The 21,636-nt window shown below is 43.1% G+C and overlaps 1 protein-coding gene across 1 annotated transcript in view; it reads right to left on the bottom strand.

Annotated features, from left to right (window-relative positions):
* CFAP47 (cilia and flagella associated protein 47) overlaps nucleotides 1-21,636 on the bottom strand; it is a 3,369,192-nt gene that overhangs the window by 1,693,015 nt on the left and 1,654,541 nt on the right. Inside the window, exon 41 of the mRNA XM_069639370.1 lies at nucleotides 480-571. Within this exon, the coding sequence (XP_069495471.1) occupies nucleotides 480-571 (92 nt within the window). The remainder of the gene's footprint in view (nucleotides 1-479; nucleotides 572-21,636) is intronic.

Below are 21,636 nucleotides of genomic sequence, written 5' to 3'. Positions count from 1 at the left end.
CTTGCTATAATACAGAATTCCCCCATTAGTATATCTCATTACAGATAGCATTCAGACAGTACACAAAAATCAAGATGGAGGTCATACCCCACCCTCCCCCCAGTACAGGTCAGCATATCAATGTCTATCTGCCTGTCTTTTCTTTTCACACAATTAAGTCATCAGATACATTACTCACAAACCACCAAAACAGAATTGGAAACACTTTAATACCTTATTTGGAAACTGCTGGATGGAAGATGCCAGTTTAAAACATGTAGCTAGCTTTCAACAACTAAACTCTATAACAGCAGATGTAATATCTCGTTCATGAAAAGACATGTCAAATAAAACAGGAATATGCTTGTTTTCGTTAACCAAAAGAATTGTGACAGACTTGTCAAACCAGCAATCACCATACAAAGGAAAATGTGTGGTTTCTATAGCTCAGTTACTACTATTTAAATCCTATTTGGAAGAACCACATGGTCTCAACTTACCACTGTTCTGGAGGGTATCTACGTCACTACTTCCAGCTTGGCTCATTTCATTCGTTACTTTTGTTGGCACATCCGCCTCATATATAAAAGCACTGTGAGGAATTAAAGGAAGGAAAGACATGTGTGAATCAATGTCTCTCGTGAATGAATGTCTGGCATCAGCATGGAGAAAACAGTATACTAACTCAACTCTCCTTATTTTTTCAGCAACAAGGGAAAACGTGTTTCTAAACGAGGGCACCATGGCTAAAGCTCATCCTCTACTGTATTTATGTGCGGTAAAAAGTGAAACAGAAATGTTGTACAGAGCTTCGATCACAAGCAGTACCATGGAAAACTCGCGTTGTTTTTGCTGCAACCAAGAATTTTGAAGTTTTTTAACCTAAGTTTTGATTTCAACAAAAACCTTAAGCCCGTAAAACATCAGTTGAGACACTCGAGTTTTGCACTGTTCTGGTTCCTAATATTTATATTCATAATTTGTCATTTTTACCTTTGAGCAGCCAGTTTTAACATGTTCTGACAGAACCTTTGGAGGTTGCACAGCTGTTTCAAAGGAAGCTCACTTTCCTACGTTCTCAAATACGTTCATCCTGAATTAGCTAGTTTGATTTATTATCAATATACTTGGCCACATCGCCCCCAAAGCAAAGTAAGTTTCTATATATATTCATTTCTCCATTGCAGCATTTTGTATTAATGCCATCCAGCACCAATCAAGGCAAGTACCTTTTGAGACAAATCCCAGGATAGTGTCACTGCTTCTATGAGGGAAGCCGCTTCCTATGAGGCCAAGGAGGTGAGGACGCTACCAGATAGTCCCCCTGTGGGTGGTACTCAGTGGGTGAATTTCATTTGGAGGGACACCGTTCATGGGACCAATGACGATGGCCCAGGGAGAAGGTGGTATTCACTTACCCCTTTGGAGTCCTCACATTATACACCACTCAGGCCCCTATGGTGCACTAAACCTCTATGTAGTATAGTACAGTAGAGGGTCTCATTAACAATACTGGGTCGAGGAAGAGCAAGACTTACCAAAGCTTAAAACAAAATACCACTGAGACGAAGAAGAGGTTACAAGGAGGCAAAAGTCCACCGCTCAACCAACAACCATGTTATAGTTTCCAAGAAGCAGCCTCAATCATTAAAAGGTAAGGAGGACTGAATGAAACGTCAAGCCAGTACTGAAGGAGCAAGGAAGGAGAAGCCCATTCCGTGGCAGGGGACCCGAAGGCTGTAAGTTGGGATGCGGAGAGACTCAACTTTCCAAGAGGTCCTAGCAAGGAGGACAAGGCTGGTAGCAGAGAGACCGGAAGCCCGACCCGCGAAAGCAGACAGAGGACGCAAGCACGTAGTGACATAAGGGAGAGTCTGAATCTGCAGAACACCGAGCGCAGCAGCAACACAAACTCTGCTCCACCTCCAGAAGAGACCGGCGACAGGCCGAGACTTCCCAAAGGTAGGGAAAGGTTTGGACTGGTTATTTAGGCCCTGAGGGAGCTAAACAGATTGAAAAGCTACATAAACACATCCCGAAGAGGAAAGGGATAACAGAGGAATTCTACAATTTCACACAAACTTTGTAAATCAGATAAATATATCTCAAAGAGCAAAAGGGGATAACAGAGAATTTATGCAAGTTGATACAAACTTTGGGAATAAACCTATGTGGGATAGTATCTGGCAGGAGAGTACACCAGGTCTAACCAAGTGGACAATAGTGAAGGAGGGACAGGGATCCTGCAGATGCAGAAGAACAGGGTCTGGGACCCATATGAAAGTGGGGAAGCCCTGCCAGTGTACAACAGGGTCTGGGACCCAAATGGGAAAGGGCAATGCCCATCAGTAAGGTATATAAGGCTCAAAACTCCACATTAGTGCGAAGATAACTACAACCAGTGGGCTGGAGCCCAGAAGACGACGTCGGGGAGATCGAAAAGGAAACCAAACGCAGAGCGAACAATTTAGAACTCAAAGTTATTTTTTTTTTTTATTGACATTAGTTTTGTAAAAAAAAAAAAAACTTTTTTGTCATACTTTCCAATGTTTACATAATGTAATCCTTATAAATGAAGTGACAGATTCAAAGTAAGATGAAGGTTCAAAGTAAGATGATAGGAACGAGCGGAGGGGTGTAAGCAGACAGACACACGAGAAAATACTGATTTTAGCTCTTAATGGCTTATAACACGTCAAGGTTAGGAATAAATGAATCCATAAAGTTGATGGTGGCACAGGTTAGTTGGGTGTTTGTCCCTGAAATGAATTAACTCCACCAATCCTGCATATTTCTGTTTTTTGGTGCAAAACGTTCCAAATGCAAGGAGCGTTGAACAGCGATTGCTGGGCACCCCATTATCAAATGTATGCTCGTTTCCACATCTTTCATACAAAACCGGCAGATATTACTCGGTGTAGACGGATCTTTCCTTTGCATCAGCACCTCACGAGTTTTATAGAGATTTAAACGTAATCTTAGAAATTGATTTCTATGGTATCTGGAGGGGAATTTCTCAAGATATCTTGGCAGATCTCCGAGCTTCTTTGATGAGACTCCCAGATCTAGTGATGAAGTAAGAGCATTTCGTTTATTCATGTTTGTTATCCAATTCCATTGATGACATTTTTTTTTCGCTATCTGCGGAGTCGACAACAACAATTCTATGTTGATGTTAGCGTCGAGTAGGATTGACTTCAGTTTTGCTTCCCATTTGTTAAGTAGGGCTGCTGATGGATCGTTTGACTGTTCAGATAGGATCTCATATGCTTTTTCTGGTGCTGATAGACGCATTTTTCGCAGTCCTGAGAGCGACTTCCAGACCACTGAATTATATAGCGAATCGAGGCCCAATTCATATCTGATTGCAACCATTGAGAGACATTGGGGTAATTTCAAAACTTTTCGCCAAAAGAACCCCTCGATTTGAGTCCAAAATTCCGCTTTTATGTTCCATCCTGCCTCGCTTCCAAATGTTACTGCCGGAGATACCTTTTGCATGTAGAAGATTATTAATGGATGCAGAGTAAATTTTCCATACTTAGCATGCAGTTTTGATCCTTGTTGCGCGAGAATCTTAATTCGGGATAGAACATCAAGGGTCCTACTCTGTTTGCTGATAGAGGTGTTGAACAGCACTCCAAGGTAACGAATTGCAGCTGTTTTTTCTAGCGCTTCATTATTAACTTTCCAGGTGAAGACTGGCTTCTTGGCCTGCATATTTTGGCCGAAGACAATAATTTTTGATTTCATAACATTTATTGCCAGATGATTTTGATTTACATAGACTTGTAAGGATGTCAAAAGTCTTTGTAGGCCATTTTCGGTGGAATCAAATAAGACTATGTCGTCGGCATAGAATAACCAGCTAAGCTGTTTGCCATTCGCCTTCGGTGGAAACGACCTTGTTTCGGACAAAGCTGCTGGAAGATCTGAGATGAACAATTTGAATAGTAATGCGGCTAACGGGCAGCCCTGTTTCACACCATTTGTTGTTACAATTTCGTCCGTTAAGTCTCCCTCTGCATTTGTGCGCACACGGATGGTAGTTTTCGAATGAAGTGCCAATAAGGGCGACAGTAGTTGTGGTGGGCAGCCCCAGGCCTTGAGTTTTGACCATAACAGTTGTCGATTAATGGTGTCGAAGGCCTGTTTGAGGTCAACAAATGCAAGAAACAACCTTTTCAACTTGACCAGATTGAGAAGCAGTAGGTTTAATTCCACTCCCACTCCTTTTGTAAAGCCAGTTTGCCTTTCATCGATCAGATTTGCTTCGTCAGCCCATCTAGCGAGTTTTTTTTGTAAGAATGTGGCAAATATTTTGCCCATAGTGTCAAGCAACGCGATAGGACGGTAGTTTGCTGGATCTTCGCGGTTACCTTTTTTGAACACTGGGACAATTACTGCTGAAGTCCATGAGGCCGGAAGAGATTGTGTTGCTGCTATTCGATCGAATAGTGTTTTAATGAAAGTTGCCCATTGTTTGCTACTAGCTTTTAGCATTAGGTTTGATATGCCGTCTGGGCCCGCCGCCCTTGAATTCTTGAGCTTTCTAATAGCGATTTCGATATCTTCTTCAGATTCAGTTGTATGCCAAGTGCGGCTTTCCGACAGCAATGGTCCAATTTCCACAGCGTCCAAAGATGTAAATACAGACGTGTAGTGTTTTACCCAACAGGATGCAGACACACCATTGGATAATGCAAACGTCTGTCTTAAATGGCCATTGTTAATTAGTTCCCATATATTTTTGCTATCTTTTTGTGTTATTACACGCAGCATTTGTTCTGCTTGGTCTTGGTCACGAATGCAGTTAAATGATTTTAGCCAGTTTCGATAACGTGATCGTCTCTTCGCAATTTTTTCTTGTGCATTTCCATCTGCTAGTTTCTTCAACCGCCGAATGTCCTTTTTTAGCGACTTCTTGGCTTCAGATAGTTCTTCGCTGAAAGAATGTTTATTTTTTGTCACTTTGATGTTGTGCCTATTTGAACATGAAGAAAATTGCAACAGCAACGGCACGTAGTTATTCGCGTTGCCCTGCTTATTATCGTGACAAAAGTCAGCGGTCAGGATGTCAATCTGACGGCTGTTTATCTTTAGTCGGTTTTGCGCAGTATTTGTAGTTAGGGATGTTTTGTATCTTGGCTGGGTAGTTTTGTTTTTCAGCTACCAAAATACCCTCAAGACATCATGATCGCTCTTGTCCGATTTTATTATGGTCAGCATGGAAATATGTTGGTGTAGACTATCAGACACCGAGATGTAATCTAAGGTTTTTCTTAGTTGACCCCTATGCCAGGTGTCGGCTGCTGGAATGTCGCCTGTGGTACAGCCGTTCAGCATTGTGCAATGTCGCAAACTTAATTCATGTTCCCATTTATGACCGCGATCGGCAGGGTCAGAAAGATTCTTGAATTGATTCCGAGAGATGTGTGTTTTGTCTTGGTTGAACCAAGAATAGTTAAGGTCTCCGCAGATCAGGACGAAAGGGTCGTCGAACTGCACAAAACTGGCATCAATTTGCGCCATGATTGATGATAAGTACTCAAGTTCTGATATCATTGCGGGGTTCCAGTAAGTGTTTATTATCAGAAGATGTTTTTTCTTTATAAAGTGGGCTTCACATGTTGATTCTAGGGTTATGGCTTGCACGAACAAGTTTGGGTTTGAACTGTTGATCACAGCCCACTCGAATGTGTTTTTTAATAGCGTGAGTAGCCCTGAAAATGGTCTGCCAAATTGATTTTTCCCCGCAGCATTTAGGGCCACGGAATATCCATCACAGACAGGCGAATCACGGAGCCAAGTTTCTTGCAGGCAAATTATTGGGCTTCTTAAATCTGCCGCTGGTCCGGGTTGAAACAAATGTGTGAATCCTCTTGTATTCCACGAGGTTAACAATGGGGTCATATAATTTGACCAGACGTTATCCTAGTCGCGCTTGTTCCGGTTGTATGTATTGGATGAGAGCGAAGGTTGTTCTCTGAGCTGTTTCCACAGATCGTCTCTTTTTGACCTGTTGTGGCCGGTGGATTTGGAAGAATTTGAGTTGACAGTGTTGGATGAAGGCTGCTCATTACATATCGTTAGATTGAATCCGTAAGATAGTAGGTCATCTTTGGCATCGAGCAGTGGTTTTGCTACGTGTCTGGATTTCATGTGAAGAATGACCCAGTCAGTTCTACATTCTGATTTGTATTCTACGATCGCTATGTCGTCAGATGATATAATACGTAGAGCTGGGATATAGTGCAGCAGCTTCATTATATTGGCACGATTCAGGTTTACATAGTTTTTTTCTTCAAGTTTTCTAGTTCCAATTTCCACCATCGTGAATTAGATTGTCCAGTTACTCGATTATTTGAGTTGGTCTCGGGTTGACCGATTTTCGTCGAGTGAGCTGCAGTTTGCTTCGGATTAAGCTTTGAAGCAGGGGACTCAACTGCTTTTGATGTTGATTTTATTGAAGATTTCAGATGCTGGGCCATCTTTGACGATGCCGACGGTCTTTCTTTTTGTTTATCCTTAGGATTTGTGGATTCCTGAGGTTTGAACGACTGTTTAGATAAATTCTGCGCCGATTGGATGCCATGAAAATCGCGCCGTGGCCGCGGACATTCGTCAGCCGAGCTGACGACAGTTGCTGAACAATCTTCGTCGTCAATTGAATAAGTAGAAAGGTTGCATAGATCGATTGAAGTGTTTGAAAACAATTCCTCGGAGAGGATAGACTCTTCACGTCTACGCTTAACGGATGGAATTGGTAAGCGATCTAAATCATTGGTGGAGATACACTTATCTTGCGGTTTATCCAATCTGGATTTCAGGGCACTTGTTTTGGAAGCAACAGGGCGTGGAGGGGTTGTCAGATTTCTTATAAATTTCTTTGCGCCATTGGAACGTGACCTTTTCAGGAGAGGTTTGTGATAATATTCGTCTTTTTGCTAACGTTTTGTGTTTCTTTTTGAGTAGAGTTCTTTGCTTCCTTGACTTGTATTGATTTGGCAGGACCAGAGAAGATTCCAAACGAGACATTTTGAATTGCAACTACTCCTTTTGCAGTTTGAGGTCTTAGAGGTGTTGGATTATCCGCCTGATCAGCAATTGGTTTTAGAAGGTTATCGGTGATCTTTCCGTTCGAGGGTGATGGTTCAATAACTTCTTTTGTGGATTGTGATGACACCACTACTGAAATGTCGGCCACTACTGGAAGCTTGGTTGACGAATGCGATTTTATGTTCTTTAAGTTATTCAAATCCGTAGGGTGCAATAACGAATTCTTGTTCAAGGTGGCGACCTCTGCTGACACGCTGGTAGTTGTCAAGTGAGGCCCAGGACAGCACCATGGGGCACCAGAGTTTGAAACTTTACCATTGTCTGATGTGTGCCTCATCCATTTTACTGAGTCCAGTAGCCCGTCCATTAAAGAGTCATTTTGACAATGGTGACGTGCGGCGAGATCACTCAGCCGCTCTTGCCATCTTAACGTTTGTTCGGCCTCGTGAGTCAGTTGCGTCTGTAGGGCTTCGTTGACTGCTTCAAATTTATCCATCTTAGTTTTTATATTTATAATGAGCTCAGTCTGATCTTTAAAGGACTCGTGAAGGGATTCGTACATTTTTAAAAAGGGAAGAAGGGCTGTTGAGGAAGCTGCTAAAACATTGTTGTAAATCTGCATGGCAGCGGCACAGGAGAGACTAGGTTTAGATTTGACTCTTGAATTTTCTTCAACAGAAGAGCGTGTGTTATTTAATGTTTCTGATTGCAAGTCGCTACTTGAAGATGAGTTTTCTGGTGCAGCACAGATGTTCTCGTTTGATAAAGGTACTGGGTTTGTGCGAGCCGGTGGGGCTTTTGGTGTGCTGGCTTGTTTCTTTCCGGTGTGAGATACGTATGGCTTCGAACTAGGTGTTTGCAGCGTTGATACTGTAAGGTCGCACCCTGTTCTTTCAAAGTAGAGCGTTGAGCGCGCGTTTGGTCTGTTTTTTGACAAAATGGAGAGGGTGTCATCTAGTTGCATCATGTTTCGTTGCATGTCATTTTTATTTATGATATTCTGCTGTTTTTTAAGTGTTTGCAACGAGGCTGATGGCTCTAGGTGCCAGGTTGATATGCTCTGTGACCGGTGAACATTTGCAATTGGATGGTGCAAAGTACTTCTTTTCTCGTTATTTTTTGGAGGCTGGGTAGCGTTTGGATCTGTATACGTCGGAGTAGGAGTGGGTATGCACACCTGCCGCTTAACAATAGCATCCAATTCTTTTTCAGTTTCAACTCCGATATTCGAAGAATTGTTTTGTAGCTCAGTGACCTCGTCACATTGGGAAGCTTCCATTAATTCGGCGTCAGTGAAGTCAAATGGAGAAAAAAATTCATCAACAGCCTCAGCGGTTAGTGACGACTGCTCTGTAAGTGTTTTTGTCAGAGGAGGAGATACAGTCGATGGTAAGCGGGAAATCGGAGGGAAGTCTTTTAAAGAAAGTAAACGCATTTGAGGTTGGAATTTTGTGCTGTGAGTGACTTCTAAGTGGACTGAAAGTTTAGAGACTTCCGCTGGCTCTTCTTGATGGCCAATCAGGTCATTGTCTATTGTAGATGTCGCAACAGCGTCTAGTATTTCTCCTGACATTACAGGTAACTCAGCGAGAATGTCAGATGGAATAACTTGTGTGCAAAGCAGCGAAAGATTCATGTCCGCCAATCCGGACATGGCCGTTGTCACGGCTATTTGCTCGCGTACAGTTGGGGATAGTGGGATTAACTCGGTGCCAGAGATTGTAACTTCAGGAGTGTGGAGCGGTGCAAGATTGTTCATAGCAGCAAGTGGGGCTACTTGCGGATCGTTAAAGGCAGTAGGTAAAAGCAAGCAACTTGGTTTGCTTACCTTTGTTTTCTTGAGTGTAGAGGGCGAGCCGTCAGGCTTGAGGGCAGTCCAAGGATTTTGCATCCGGCGCTGCTGAATGGTCTTATGCCTTAGGACGGGTCCACTATGACTTGATTGAGCAGTCATTTCCTGATTGGTGTAAAGCAAGTTAGCAGTGTTTCTGCGGGCCCCACAGCGCCAAACAGCCGCACAACTGCCGACGCCCTTTACCCGGTCGGGCTTAACGCCGCAAGGGTGGGTTATGCTCCTCTTTGAGCCGGCAGAAGAGACACGTGACCTGTCACGTGAGCGCAAGGGCGCTCCGCCTCCTCCAGGAAGCGAGCGCGAGGTCTGGCGTGTAGAGGCTGGTATTACAACCAGCAGCGATGATCCAGTAGGCAGACAGCAGAGAGCAATATCTGTGGAGGAGAAATGCGCCACTCGGCCGGGTTGTGCTCCTCTTTGAGCCGGCAGAAGAGACACGTGACCTGTCACGTGAGCGCAAGGGCGCTCCGCCTCCTCCAGGAAGCGAGCGCGAGGTCTGGCGTGTAGAGGCTGGTATTACAACCAGCAGCGATGATCCAGTAGGCAGACAGCAGAGAGCAATATCTGTGGAGGAGACAAAGTTATGTAATTCAGTATGGCAGGTTAGTGAAACAGACTTGATACGCTATTGGTGACTGCTGTACTGAGTTATCTGAGAAGTGTACAGTCAGGTCTGGTAGGCTAGTGAACCAGGCCTGTTAAGAGACTGGAGAGCTACATCTTTGTTGCACAGCCAGAAGGAAAGGATTCCTCCAGAGGATTTTGGGAACAGTGTTTTGTTTATGAGTTGAAGCAAGCACCTAGAAAAAGGTTCCCTCCCTGCGATTGGGGACCTGTGTTTTCTTTAAAGTTGATCAGAATATTCAAGCAGTGGACTTTGAAATTAAATATTCTTTCACAAGAACTGCGCCATTGAGTCTACATCCAAATGAGAGGGGCCTCCTTATGGATTAAGCAGACATCCAGTTTGCTTTAGTTAGTTTGAAAGTGTAAGGGACAAAAATAGGTTTAGACACAGCCAGTGGACATTATACTTTTTTCGGACATCCTGACTGGATCCTTAGTAGTTTTGTTGAAGTAGGGCAACCACTCATAATAAGTAGGGCAATATAGGCTTTTCATTTGTGTTTATGAATTGAAGTCTATGCCAACCATATGCCACCTCTGTGTCAGGCTCTTATTTCTGCACCCTTATAATTATCATTTTTCTTTTATAACACGCGTAATGCCAGCAAGTGATTTCTGAGAGCAGGATTGGGATTCAAACCTGTGTTGCGCTGCATTGTCTTGCTTCTAAGACAAACAAGTTGCCCCTGAGCTATCTTTCCTCACAAAGCTGAGTGCTACAACCTCAACGTACATACCACCTGCCTAACAGTAGAAAGGCTCCTTCACTTCTTCCCCCACCGATTAGAGCGGTCTGATGACGTAACAAATAATTTGCCAAATCTTCATTAAGGTTAACTTTTTTCCGTTTGACACTCCTTGTTATGAGGGTTGGGGAATGTATTGCTAATGTAACTTATGTAACAAAGTGCGTCTCTTTTTGTATTAGACTATGATACAGCCTTTTGGAACAATTTGCAGCAGTGTGCATATCAGTCTTTGTTCAAGTTTAAATTTAGATTTCTAAACCATATAGAACATGGGACTCTCGAAAACCAGGGTGTTACGTGTGCCATCTAAATGTGGCTGGTGGCCATACGGAGGGTCCGGAATGTATTTGAATATTATATTTACATTTCAATAAAAATGGTTTAATAAAACCTCCCTTCTGCAGACAACATTCCCTTTGCACATTTCATTTTTTGCTACCCATCAGGATGAAAATGTGGCAGCTGATCAGTTTGGTTCGCCAACCATATGAGCCATATGTTCTTGTAGCTACTTATCAACAGTGCACCAAGTTCAGGGAGACATTCTCAGGCAGACATGCCAGTGACTCTGAAGCGGGGGCACAGAACACGTCAGACTGCAGAGAGCCAGTAGATAAGGGGCACAGTGTTCAGCATGTGGGGTCGGGAAGGTGTGCGGGGGAGGGGCAGTGGGCACATGGCATCCCACGGCATGGTTTATATATTGTATCTTTCACATTGGGAGGCAGTGTTTGTGAGCTGTGAGCTTGCTTGACGTAGCTGCTACTGGTTCAACAGGTCAGGGAACAACTTATTCACTGAGCACCAGCAGCTCGACTACCGCTTTTCTTTATTTTCAAGTGATAGCCACTTATGTAAAGCAAATAGCATTCAATATGCTCCATCATTAGTTCTACATATTGTCCCATAATGTTCAATATCTTTTCAGTCTTATCCTTAACAATATTAACATATGTCCCATCAGGACTCAATCATAACTTTCTTCAAGGTAGTGCAGGGACTTAATGAATGTATGTGAGCCCTGGGGCAAATTCTAAGACACTGCTTTCAATTGGAGACTGCATCTAGACTTACTAGCCAAGTATGGCAAGACTCTACCATTTATCGTCATTTTATTCAAATTGTTATGTCTTTGAAACGTGCTTCCTAAACAAATATGGGTTTCTAAATTCCCCACTCTTTGTAACATAACCAGGGAGGAGATGTAATCTAGCAGCTTAGCTGCTGCCTTGAGATCCTGGAGACTTGGGTTCCAATTCTGCACAACAAACCATGCAATTCTCAGCAGGTCACTGAATAGAATGACCCCATAAAGCGTTGAGCTATATCAAACAAACTTTTTTCTCCATTTTTGTGTAGGGGTTTTGGTGCCAGGATCCCAGTTCCTCCCCGCACCTTAAAATCTTACTACGATTATCCTATTCGAATTAACTATCCTAGTAGCTCAACTATTAATAACCTATAGGTGTGCACCACTGTTTCTAACCTATATCAAACAAAACAACAAGTAACCACAAATTAGAAAATGGGAAGAGTGTAGAAAAACTGCAGGCATTAAAGGGCTAGCTAAAGCAGAAGTCTGCACGCCGGCTTCCCCTTCGAAAGCATGTTAGGCAAATAGCTCAATGGGTTAATGCAATCAAGGTCCGCAGTTTCAATCCTGGTGTGGCAGAATCAGATTTCCATGGTATCATAATGAGAACCACCTAGTTACAATAGTCAGACTTCTTGACAATTCCTAGAGAGAATCCAGTTAGTGGTGTATGTTATATGTGCAGTGGTTATTTTAACTGAAATAAATTCTCCACGTGCATTTTCTGAAACTGATTCCTCCATGAGCGTTCGGGACAAATGTTCAGTGTTTAATAGAAGCAGCAGCATTCTCTGCAATTTGGGGAAACCACGCCCCTCCCCATGCTGATGTGGAAGGGAATTATGATGCTTTGCGCCGTTTACTGAAATAAACTGGCCTCAAGGGCTGTATCAGATACTACAACCCACAGAGACTACTGCCACAATCTGTTGGGTAATCTAGGATATCCCAAACCAATTCCATAGGCATTTTCCACTGCAATACTGAATGTCTAGACAAAATACATTGGGCCCTTGAGTCAAACACACAGGACCATTGTGTAAAAGTTGCACAAAATGTCGTGGATAATTATGACACTGCAGAGAACATGTTTGAGAAATCTGCTACTTCAACGAGTGGTGTTGACATGTGTACGTTTGTACATAATTGGTTAAAGTAATGTCAACTGAGGGAATGTCTTTCGAATCTTAAGATTACCCTCCAAATCTGCCTGCCACTCTAGTGCTTGAATGTTGCCATGCATGGGCCTGAGCCAACAAGATCATAATCACTAGAGGATGAGACACAAACAGTTCCATACTAAAGCTGCACAATGACACACCTTCTTAGACTATTCACCTGCAATAGACCAAAGTATAGTATGTTCAAATGAATGATCGGCTACTCTCTGAGAATACTCTCAAAGTCAATATTCTGAGCTCTTACCTGGTACCAGTCTGGCATCCGAGTGTCCAAGGTTGCACCACATTGGCATAGAAATAGAAGAGGGACTCATTTGGGAGCAACCATTTTATTTTTTCATTGTGGCCATCTTTTGGTGAGGAAGTGTTGTTTTGCTGTCAGGATGCAGCATGCTATAGCTGGTTTTCATCTAAGTATTTTAAAAACACTCACCCGAGATATTTTGCCAGGATAGTGATAGTGATAAAAACTCAGGGGATGGCCATACTAGCCTGTAATGGACAACTGGCCCAAGGTAATGTCACACGACATAAATGCCAAAATACTTCTCATTTCCAAACCGATACCCATAATCTTGGCGGGTCTTACCTCATAAACCCTTAATCAAGAACTTCACATCCACTGTAACATGCTTATTTCTCTACTGCAGATCTCAATCCCCATTGCAGACCATACAGATGTACATCTTCACGTATCTCTCGAGTGTGTTTCCAGTGCAGGATTACACTGACGTTGGAGTGGCCCTTCAGTCTGCACAAAATAATATTTTTGATCAGAGCTTTCTATTGAAAGGATTTGAAGCCTGATGGTGTCGATCAGGTGTCCCGAACCTTTGTTTTTAATGAGCAACATTTGCTTGTTAGATGTAACAGCGACCAACTTCTGTACTTTGATGTAACATATCAGAATTCAGTTGTTGGTTAAATGATTGCAACACAAATCATAACTATCTTAAACTTAATTCTGCTAATAGAACACATTAATGATCAGTAAATAATATCAGAACCAAGGGTGGGGGGGCACCCGACCTCCCACCCAATCAGGGAGAAATCAAGAGGTCTCCCACCCAATCAGGGAGGAACCAGGAGGCCTCCCAGCCAATCAGGGAGCTCGGAACACAGGCTTTACGTCATGGTAAAACCCGCGTTTGGGTCCCCTGGGCAGCAAAAGGACACCATTTCCCCTGCCGGGAAGCAGGTAAGTGCTCCCCACTCCCATCCCCATCCCACCCATAATAATTTCGCATTTATATAGAGCTATGAACCCTCAGATATCTGAGCGCTGCTTATTATTACCCACGGTGTGTGGTGCTCATTTATCGACCTCGGAAGGATGAAAGGCTGAGTTTGGCCCTGCCGGGATTTGAACCTGCGTCAACAAGCTCTGCACCGATATCAAAGCGAGCACACTACTCGCTGTGCTATCGGACCAGCTGAACCCACCGCCCACCCACGCTTACCTTAGGCTGCCTGGCCCTGCACCGGAACACACTGTTTTGGTGCATCCCCATCACAGCAATGGCCACCATGGAAATGGAGAAGGGCTTGTTTGTAGTTCCCTTTCACCCTTGACCATGGCAGTCATCTTGGTTTGTAGTTTTTTTTCTTAAATTGAGAACTGACAACCGTGCAATTTCTCAACCTAAAAAAACCCCACAACTATTAGCATCCTGCATGTAGGCCGAGGATGCTAACAGGCAAAACACCTGTGGGAGCGGGGACTTTACTCCGACATGTAATGTCTGGCTTCCTGTTAAAACACCTTGCTTCGCTCAGGTTTGTAACTGGCCCGGGCCTTACATGGCCTGGTTAAGCCCCTGCTCATCAGGGTTTATTTCTTAAGTTACCTTAACTAGGTGCAAATATAGTTCAGGCAATATGCAATGGCCATTAACATCCTTTGATATTGAGTCGGGATTTTAAATATAATGTTTAGTAAGTTAAGTGACAAACAGAATTTTTCAGCACATGAAGCCAGCGAAATTGTTTAAAAACATCACAGGACATAAAATAAATTACAGGGAGTCCCCTCACATGAAATATTCAAGACATTTAGTGGCAATTGTATTTTAAGCATGTTTGGACAGGAATATCAGTCATACGTTGTTGCAGTTGAGCCAAAACGTAAAGACTTACTTTGGGGTCCTGTTCCCCTAAGGAAGTCAGACTCTTTAGTGGCAAATTGTGCATTTTTAAGAGCACAGGACGATTAACTGGACAGAATATGCTAGACTGTAATGATCACTTCAACCAGGCTTTTGAGGGGGTTGTCCCCTTAACAATTCTCGTGAAATGTAGTGGCAATATTTTTTTTTTTTTTTTTTTTTTTTTATTTTTGTATATAATCTATATTAGATTTTTACAAAAGGAGTTCTCATGGTTTCGTGCACCTGACCGAAGAAAAAGAAATATTGAGATGTTGAGAGTTGCACACCCATAAGTGTTTAAAACAATATTCTTAGTGTTTACACCATCCACAATGAAAGAGAGTTCGATGGCTTTACTAGCTAGATGTCAGAGATATCAGAGAGATGGGTAAACTTTTCCATGGTGATATTTAGTAGTTTTGCCGTCGGGGTTAGCCATCTGGTTTGGGCTCCTGTGATTAGGCGATTCCACCACATGTCTTCGTCATTGATGAAGGAGTTTGCGAACAAGGGACCAAAGAAGGCGTCCCTTTCCTGTGCAAGCGCTGGACAGGACATCAGGAGATGTCTTATGGATTCTGTATTTTCAGAGTTTTTACAGAGGCGACATGATTTCTCCTTGGTGTTAGCTCGGATGGCTAGAATTTCTTTTGTCGGAAGCAGATTAAGACGGGCTTTCAATAGAGTTTTCATAGACCAGTTGCTCGGGTATTTTTTACAGTATTCCATAGGCTCTTTAAGTTTGGTGAAAACGGGTGGTAGATGGGTTAACAGCTTGTTTGATGTTGCTTTTTCATTCGTATTTATCCAGTCTAACCACTCCATTTTAGATTTTATTCTTAACGGGTTCTTGATTAATTCGTCTTCTGAACAGGCTATCGCCTGTAGGGATTGTAACTGGGTATCAACCCAGTTTTTGAGTAGCTTATTGTTTCCCTTACTGATTTCATCATTAATCATACGGTATATTTGAAGACTCTCTGGATCTCTTATTTTTCTGTATAGCTGAATCCCACTTTGTGCCACCACTGCAGCTATAGAGAGCAGACCTAGTTCGCGTCTTATTGCTGCAGAGGATGTGGATTTAGGAAGGCCAAGAGCTGTTCGCCAAATATGGCCTTCTAGTTTGGTCCAGAGCGTCGATGGAATTGTTGGTGTTGCATCCATGCCGTACGTTAGAGATGGGATTACTTTAGCTTTATAGAAATGGATTGCGGGTAAAAGACTGAATTTTCCGTATTTTCTATGGACTGCTCGAAGCTGGGATGCTAGATGTTTCGCCTTTGTCCATAGAGTTTGTTGCATCGTGTTGGCGTTCTTAGAACTGTCAATTTCCACTCCCAAATATTTGAATGTTGTAACGACTTCAATTTTTGCTTGATGAAGGAACCACTGTAGATTTTCTTTCTTTTTATTCCCCTGTTTTTGGAAGATCAGGACTTTGGTTTTTTCTTTGTTTATCTCTTTTTTGAGGTTCAGCACATTGGACTAGAACCCAGGTCCCCAGCATTCCAAGATCAAGCACTTATCAGTTGAGCCACTGGTGGTTGTGTATTCTTTTCAAGCATTAAAGGCCTGCTACATTGGGGGAAAATGACTATGTATATAAAGAAACGTTTTCTGATGCATTTGGAGGGATCTTGTGGTAAATATAGTTGTCAGTGTTGTACTCTTAAGCACATTAGTTGGCCAGTAATATTGGTCACAACTTGGAACAGTTGAAGACCACAGTAAAGAGGGGGTTTTCCTTGACATTTTGCACATTATATGGCCACGGGTGTATACGTCACAAGTACGTTGCTCACCCTTGACATGGGGCTCAGCTTGCACTTCGCAAGTGCAAACCTGTGGCTGGGCCGACTTAATTTATCAATCTCGAAAGAAGAATGGCTGAGTGCATTACATTGGGTAATAATAACATCTTTTCTAACAGCATTTAGAAGCAGGAGTAATCTGGCAGAAAATGCTATAGTAAAGCAAACATTAGGTCACTTAGAAATTATTTTCAGCAACTTAAGTGGATTTCAGCAGTAAGCTACACTAATTATTTGATTGTGTACAATTTACTAAGCAAGATTGTTTCGGTTTCAGCGCTCGCTGCTGCAATCTGTGTGATCTGCAGGTCACAGGTTCGAATCCCGGCAAGGCCAACTCTGCCATTCATCCTTCGGAGGTCGATAAATGAGTACCAACTTCGGTTAGGCAATATCATATGCAAACATATTCTATGTAAAATGCTCAGGCGTAAGTGCTATATAAATAAACATTATCATTATCACATCTAAGGAGATCATTCACTCTAATTGCCCATTCGGTCATCATGCCGGATAGAGAAAATATCGTACAATAAAAATGTGTCCACCAGGACAGTGCAATGCAAGATGTATGCAACATGTCTGACAAATACTATGCGTGGTGACAGCCAACACAAAACTCACGTGTAAATCAAAATAGGGATGCTGAAATGATTTAAGAAAGGAAAGCTTGGCCTGTATGCTACTTATTTGTCCAATATGCAGTTACTAGCTGCACAAAAGCACATAAGTAGGCAATTTTCACCAGAACACAAACATGGGCATCTGGTTCAATTTTTTTTGCCCATAAATGCACTTCCCTTCTGGACAAAGAGTCAGAAGAGGAACATTTCTTTTCAAAGATAATGCAATAAATGTCTATTATTTTTGGACAACAAATATGCATTATGTCAACAAACGTGAATATGACATGTATAAAACAAGCTCATTGGAACTTTGTGGACAGTTGGGCATTTAAGTCACTTGTTTTACTACTATGCATTTGCCCAATGTCGGCAAACAGCCCCTTTACTCTCTACGCGAGTTCAGCAAAGGAATGCTCTGTGGGCTGTAACAGTTTCTCCACAGGTTGTGCACCCGACCCAGACAACATTGCACCTCCTAGTGTGCTGACGATCCAAGCAGCACAGAAAGTGTAGAGTGCTGAAGACTGGGGCGGTCCCAATGGGTGCGGGGTAATAGTGTAGTCATTTCTACTTCTGAGTACAGCAGTAGCACCATGGTATTCATCCATGTGAATTATGACTAGGCCGGACTAGTTTCTAGGCCTCGGTTGTCTTCAGTCGCTGGGGCCCATCTCATCTGAAGTTTTAAAGAGATTCATCTAAGCATCCACTTCCCTTGCTCCATGTAACCCCTTCTGACATCCCCCACCCATCAGCCCACTCGGGCTGATGAACAAATATATGCATTGAATACTAATAGTGCGACATGCCGGTCAGCCAGCAAAGGCTGATTGCCCAGCCTTCCTACATTATCCTGGCTCAGGGTACACTACCAATGATGTCTCACCCCTACAGTTCCTTCTCTGGGTCATCTTCGACTCCACACTCTCCTTTTCTCCTCACATCACTAACGTCTCCAAGAAGTCAAACTACCAACTGCACCTCCTCAGAGGTATTCTTCCTTTGCTCTCCTTCCCCTAGAAAGTCACCGTCTCTAGAGCTCTGGTTATCGCTAGGCCAGACTACTGCAACAGCCTCTTTCTAAATGGGCCTGCGTCTAATCTCTGCCCTCTGCAACTCCTCCAGAGCAGGACTGCGAGACTTGTCCTTGGCCTCAAGCCCAGGGATCGTATCTTTCCAGCTCTGAAATCTCTGCATTGGCTCCCAGTGGCTGTGAGGATTAAGTTCAAGACCCTCTGCATTGCCCACTAGGCCTTCTGGGTCCTGGGTCCTCAATACCTCCAACTCTCTTTGTAAATACCTTCCTACTCTAGCTCTTCGCACCTCCACCTCCAACCCCCTCAGGGTCGGACGCTTCTCCAAGCAACGAGTTGGTGGTAGATCTCTTTCTTCGGCTGAGGCCTCCTTCTGGAACAGCCTCCCTGCCTCCCTGAAACTTGAGGAGAACCATCTCCGGTTCTGGAAGCATCTCAAGACCTTCCTCTTTGCTTCTGCCTTCTCTCTTCCTCTCCCCTGCTGATTTCCTGTCTGATACTGCAGTGGTCACCTGGCTACCCTCTGATATCGGGCCCAGGTCCCCACCCGCCCAGTTGCACACTTGCACTGCCTCCCAGCAACCCTTGCACTTGGGTCTGTATCTGTAACCCTACAGTCCCCCTACCTGCACTTTTGGACACTTGCTGTCTGCACTTACCGTGCACTTGCCACCTGCTGGCCGCACTTCATGTTATTATTTTGATCCCATGTACATCACTGCCCCCCTGCCCTTTCCCCTGGCACTTTCCCCGCCCCTGCATTTTCGCAATCTCAGTGTCACTTGGCCTAGTAGGATCGTTGTCTCTGTCCTCCCTCAGTTCCTCCTCCCTTGTCTTGTCGCACCTTGAAACACTTGTGTATAGGCGTGTTATAAATGCCATATCATATCAGATCATATCTTGGCCTCCACACAATGGCCCAGGGCAAATGGCGAGCAGCATTTTAGGGTCAGAGGCTGTAGATCGAACAACAAATGTTCAGATATCATTGTGAACATTAAATATAGTGATGCATCAATTCCATATTGTAAACGATTCCGCAAGCCTTATGTTCACACGGCAGAGTCCTTTTACCCTCTGTCTCCCAGAAACTCTACCCAGCTAATTATCTACCTGGCCTTGAGTTCTGCTCTAGTCTTGTGCTCCAAACTCCGTAGGTCTTTCCCAACATTATTTATCCATATGAGAGAGTTCTCAGGCTTAATACGAAGATAAATCTGGTATTAATGGACAGAGAATTACAGTATTTAAAAAAATAGCTTTATTTTGGTTGAAATGTGATCTCCAGAATTGGGCGCAATAATCCACATGGCGATTCTCTAATGATTTATACAGGGCATACTTTTTCCGGCTCAACACTTTCCTTTGGACACCAAGGGTCTCATTACCAGTTGGTGGTAGTAGTAAAACATCTGGTATTTCGTAACAGTTCACTGTGATTTTACCGAAAAACATTTTTTCGATGGATTTTAGTGAAACAAATGCATCGAAAAAAATCACTGCATTTATTTTGTGGCAATCCCCCACCCCTAACCGCACGTTTACCTATGTTTTTAACCCCACCCCAACCCTGCACGTTTTAACCCCTTAACCCCTATATATATATTTTTTTTTAAACCCGTGTTTTTCGGATGGATTTGTTTCGGTTAAACAATCCATCGAAAAAACGTTTTCGGTAAAATCACTGAATACCTTCAGAACATCAGTTTTAGCACACAGCCAAATTGCTTTTGGGAGGCAATTTCCTCTGCACAAAGGCAGTACTGGATGCAATATTACCGCACAGGGTAATGCGGGATTCCAAAATGGGAAATACATGAAGGGACTGCCTAAATCAAAATCACTCAAACCTTTCCCGTTACTGTATGTTTTTCTGCATGAGGTAATGGTAAATGAGCTTGACGCTATTACCGCCAGTAATGACGCCGAACGTGTATTGGAGCCCTAAGAGTCCCTTAGCTCTCGCCAATGCTTTAATGCGTCTCTTTCAGCCACTTAAACCAGCATACAAGTTCTAATTTACTAGACATAAGAAACATCAAACCAAACAGATTACCAATTTTCCATTTCAAATTATTTTATGAAGGTAAACCGGAACAGAAAAATATATACAATAAGTCCAATTTAACGGCATACCAGGGTACATTTTTATGTTTCAACCAGTTCTTCAAAAAGCATTCTCGAGTGCATATTTGAAGGAGTAGGTGTCAAGTGGCCTGCTGACATGCATGACACTTCTATTCAGTTCTGGTCTTTCATTTAGTCTAAAAAAATGATTTGCTTGATAGGACCTGCAGGCCAAACGCTAAATATAATGTGAAGCGATCTTACTTAGCACCCTTCTGCCAACAATGTTGGCCTTACTGCGTATGGCTCTCTAAAGATGGGTAGGGCGTGTTAGTGGGATAGCATTAAGTCAGATGCAGAACGCTGTGGTGATACAGGTCGAAAGTACCCATTACCTGTGCTGTGCTATGAAAATAAATTTGTTTGTGGTTGCTACGGCACGGGGCAGGTTCACTGTATTGACATCCCATGGGTTATGATGTGTAGAATTGACAGAATGGTTGTTCATAGAAGATGGACAGGTCATTGGCTGCCAAGTACTCTAGACCTGGTTGGTCGTCTGAAGGTGTGTGGGAAGTTCAAGGTTGCAAGATTTTAGTAGTTAGGAGTTGAAGGATGAAAGGGGAGGGCGGAGAAGGGGGAGAGGTTAGGATGTTGTTGCTTCCTCACTTCTTGATTGTAAATTTCACAGACATGCAGGAGCAAACCAGGGTCAAACAACATATGATCAATACATCAAATTGATTTCAGATGGATGGTAGTTTCAGAATTGTTTGTCGAAGTTTGGTAGAATTAACTACAAGCACAAGCATGCAAAGTGTTGCTGGCTAAAATGCCTGGAGTCATTTAATATGACCCTTGACATGGGGACACTTTGTGGCAGTGCAGAGATTATGTTGGTCTCTCAATAGGATGGAGGCAAAATGGCCTCCAGTAACATGCAGCTTGTTCGGCTGTTCCATGGTATATTGTATATATTGTGTGAAGGGCATGACTTTGTTAACTCCTAGCCTGTGTCACACAGCCAAATAGAAGCCATTGCTCCATTCCCTCTTATCCTTACCCCATCCACAGTCCCACACTTTTCCTTGCAGGACTGAAAGCGAGAAGGAGCTATGCAAACGACAGAAGCAGTGTTCCCATAGCCAGTAACATAACATTGTATTCAGACAATCTACAGCGTGCCCAATGTGCTTCAGTGCTTTAAAATGTCTTTCTACTTCTACAATATTTTCTTTCGCCAACGATTTGTTCCCTTTGCTAACCATTAATGTATGGTTCCCAGAATATGTCTTTCAATAAGGAAGACTTCATTTTGTAATAAAAACAGTGGTTAAAAGGGAAAACACATTTTCCCATACAACAAAGAAAACACACCAGATGGGGCAATTAAGACATGCAATTCAAT

Source organism: Ambystoma mexicanum, chromosome 7q (genome assembly GCF_040938575.1).
Source record: "Ambystoma mexicanum isolate Mex_15411 chromosome 7q, UKY_AmexF1_1, whole genome shotgun sequence".
Taxonomy (NCBI): domain Eukaryota; kingdom Metazoa; phylum Chordata; class Amphibia; order Caudata; family Ambystomatidae; genus Ambystoma; species Ambystoma mexicanum.
This window is presented reverse-complemented; position numbering and strand designations above follow the sequence as displayed.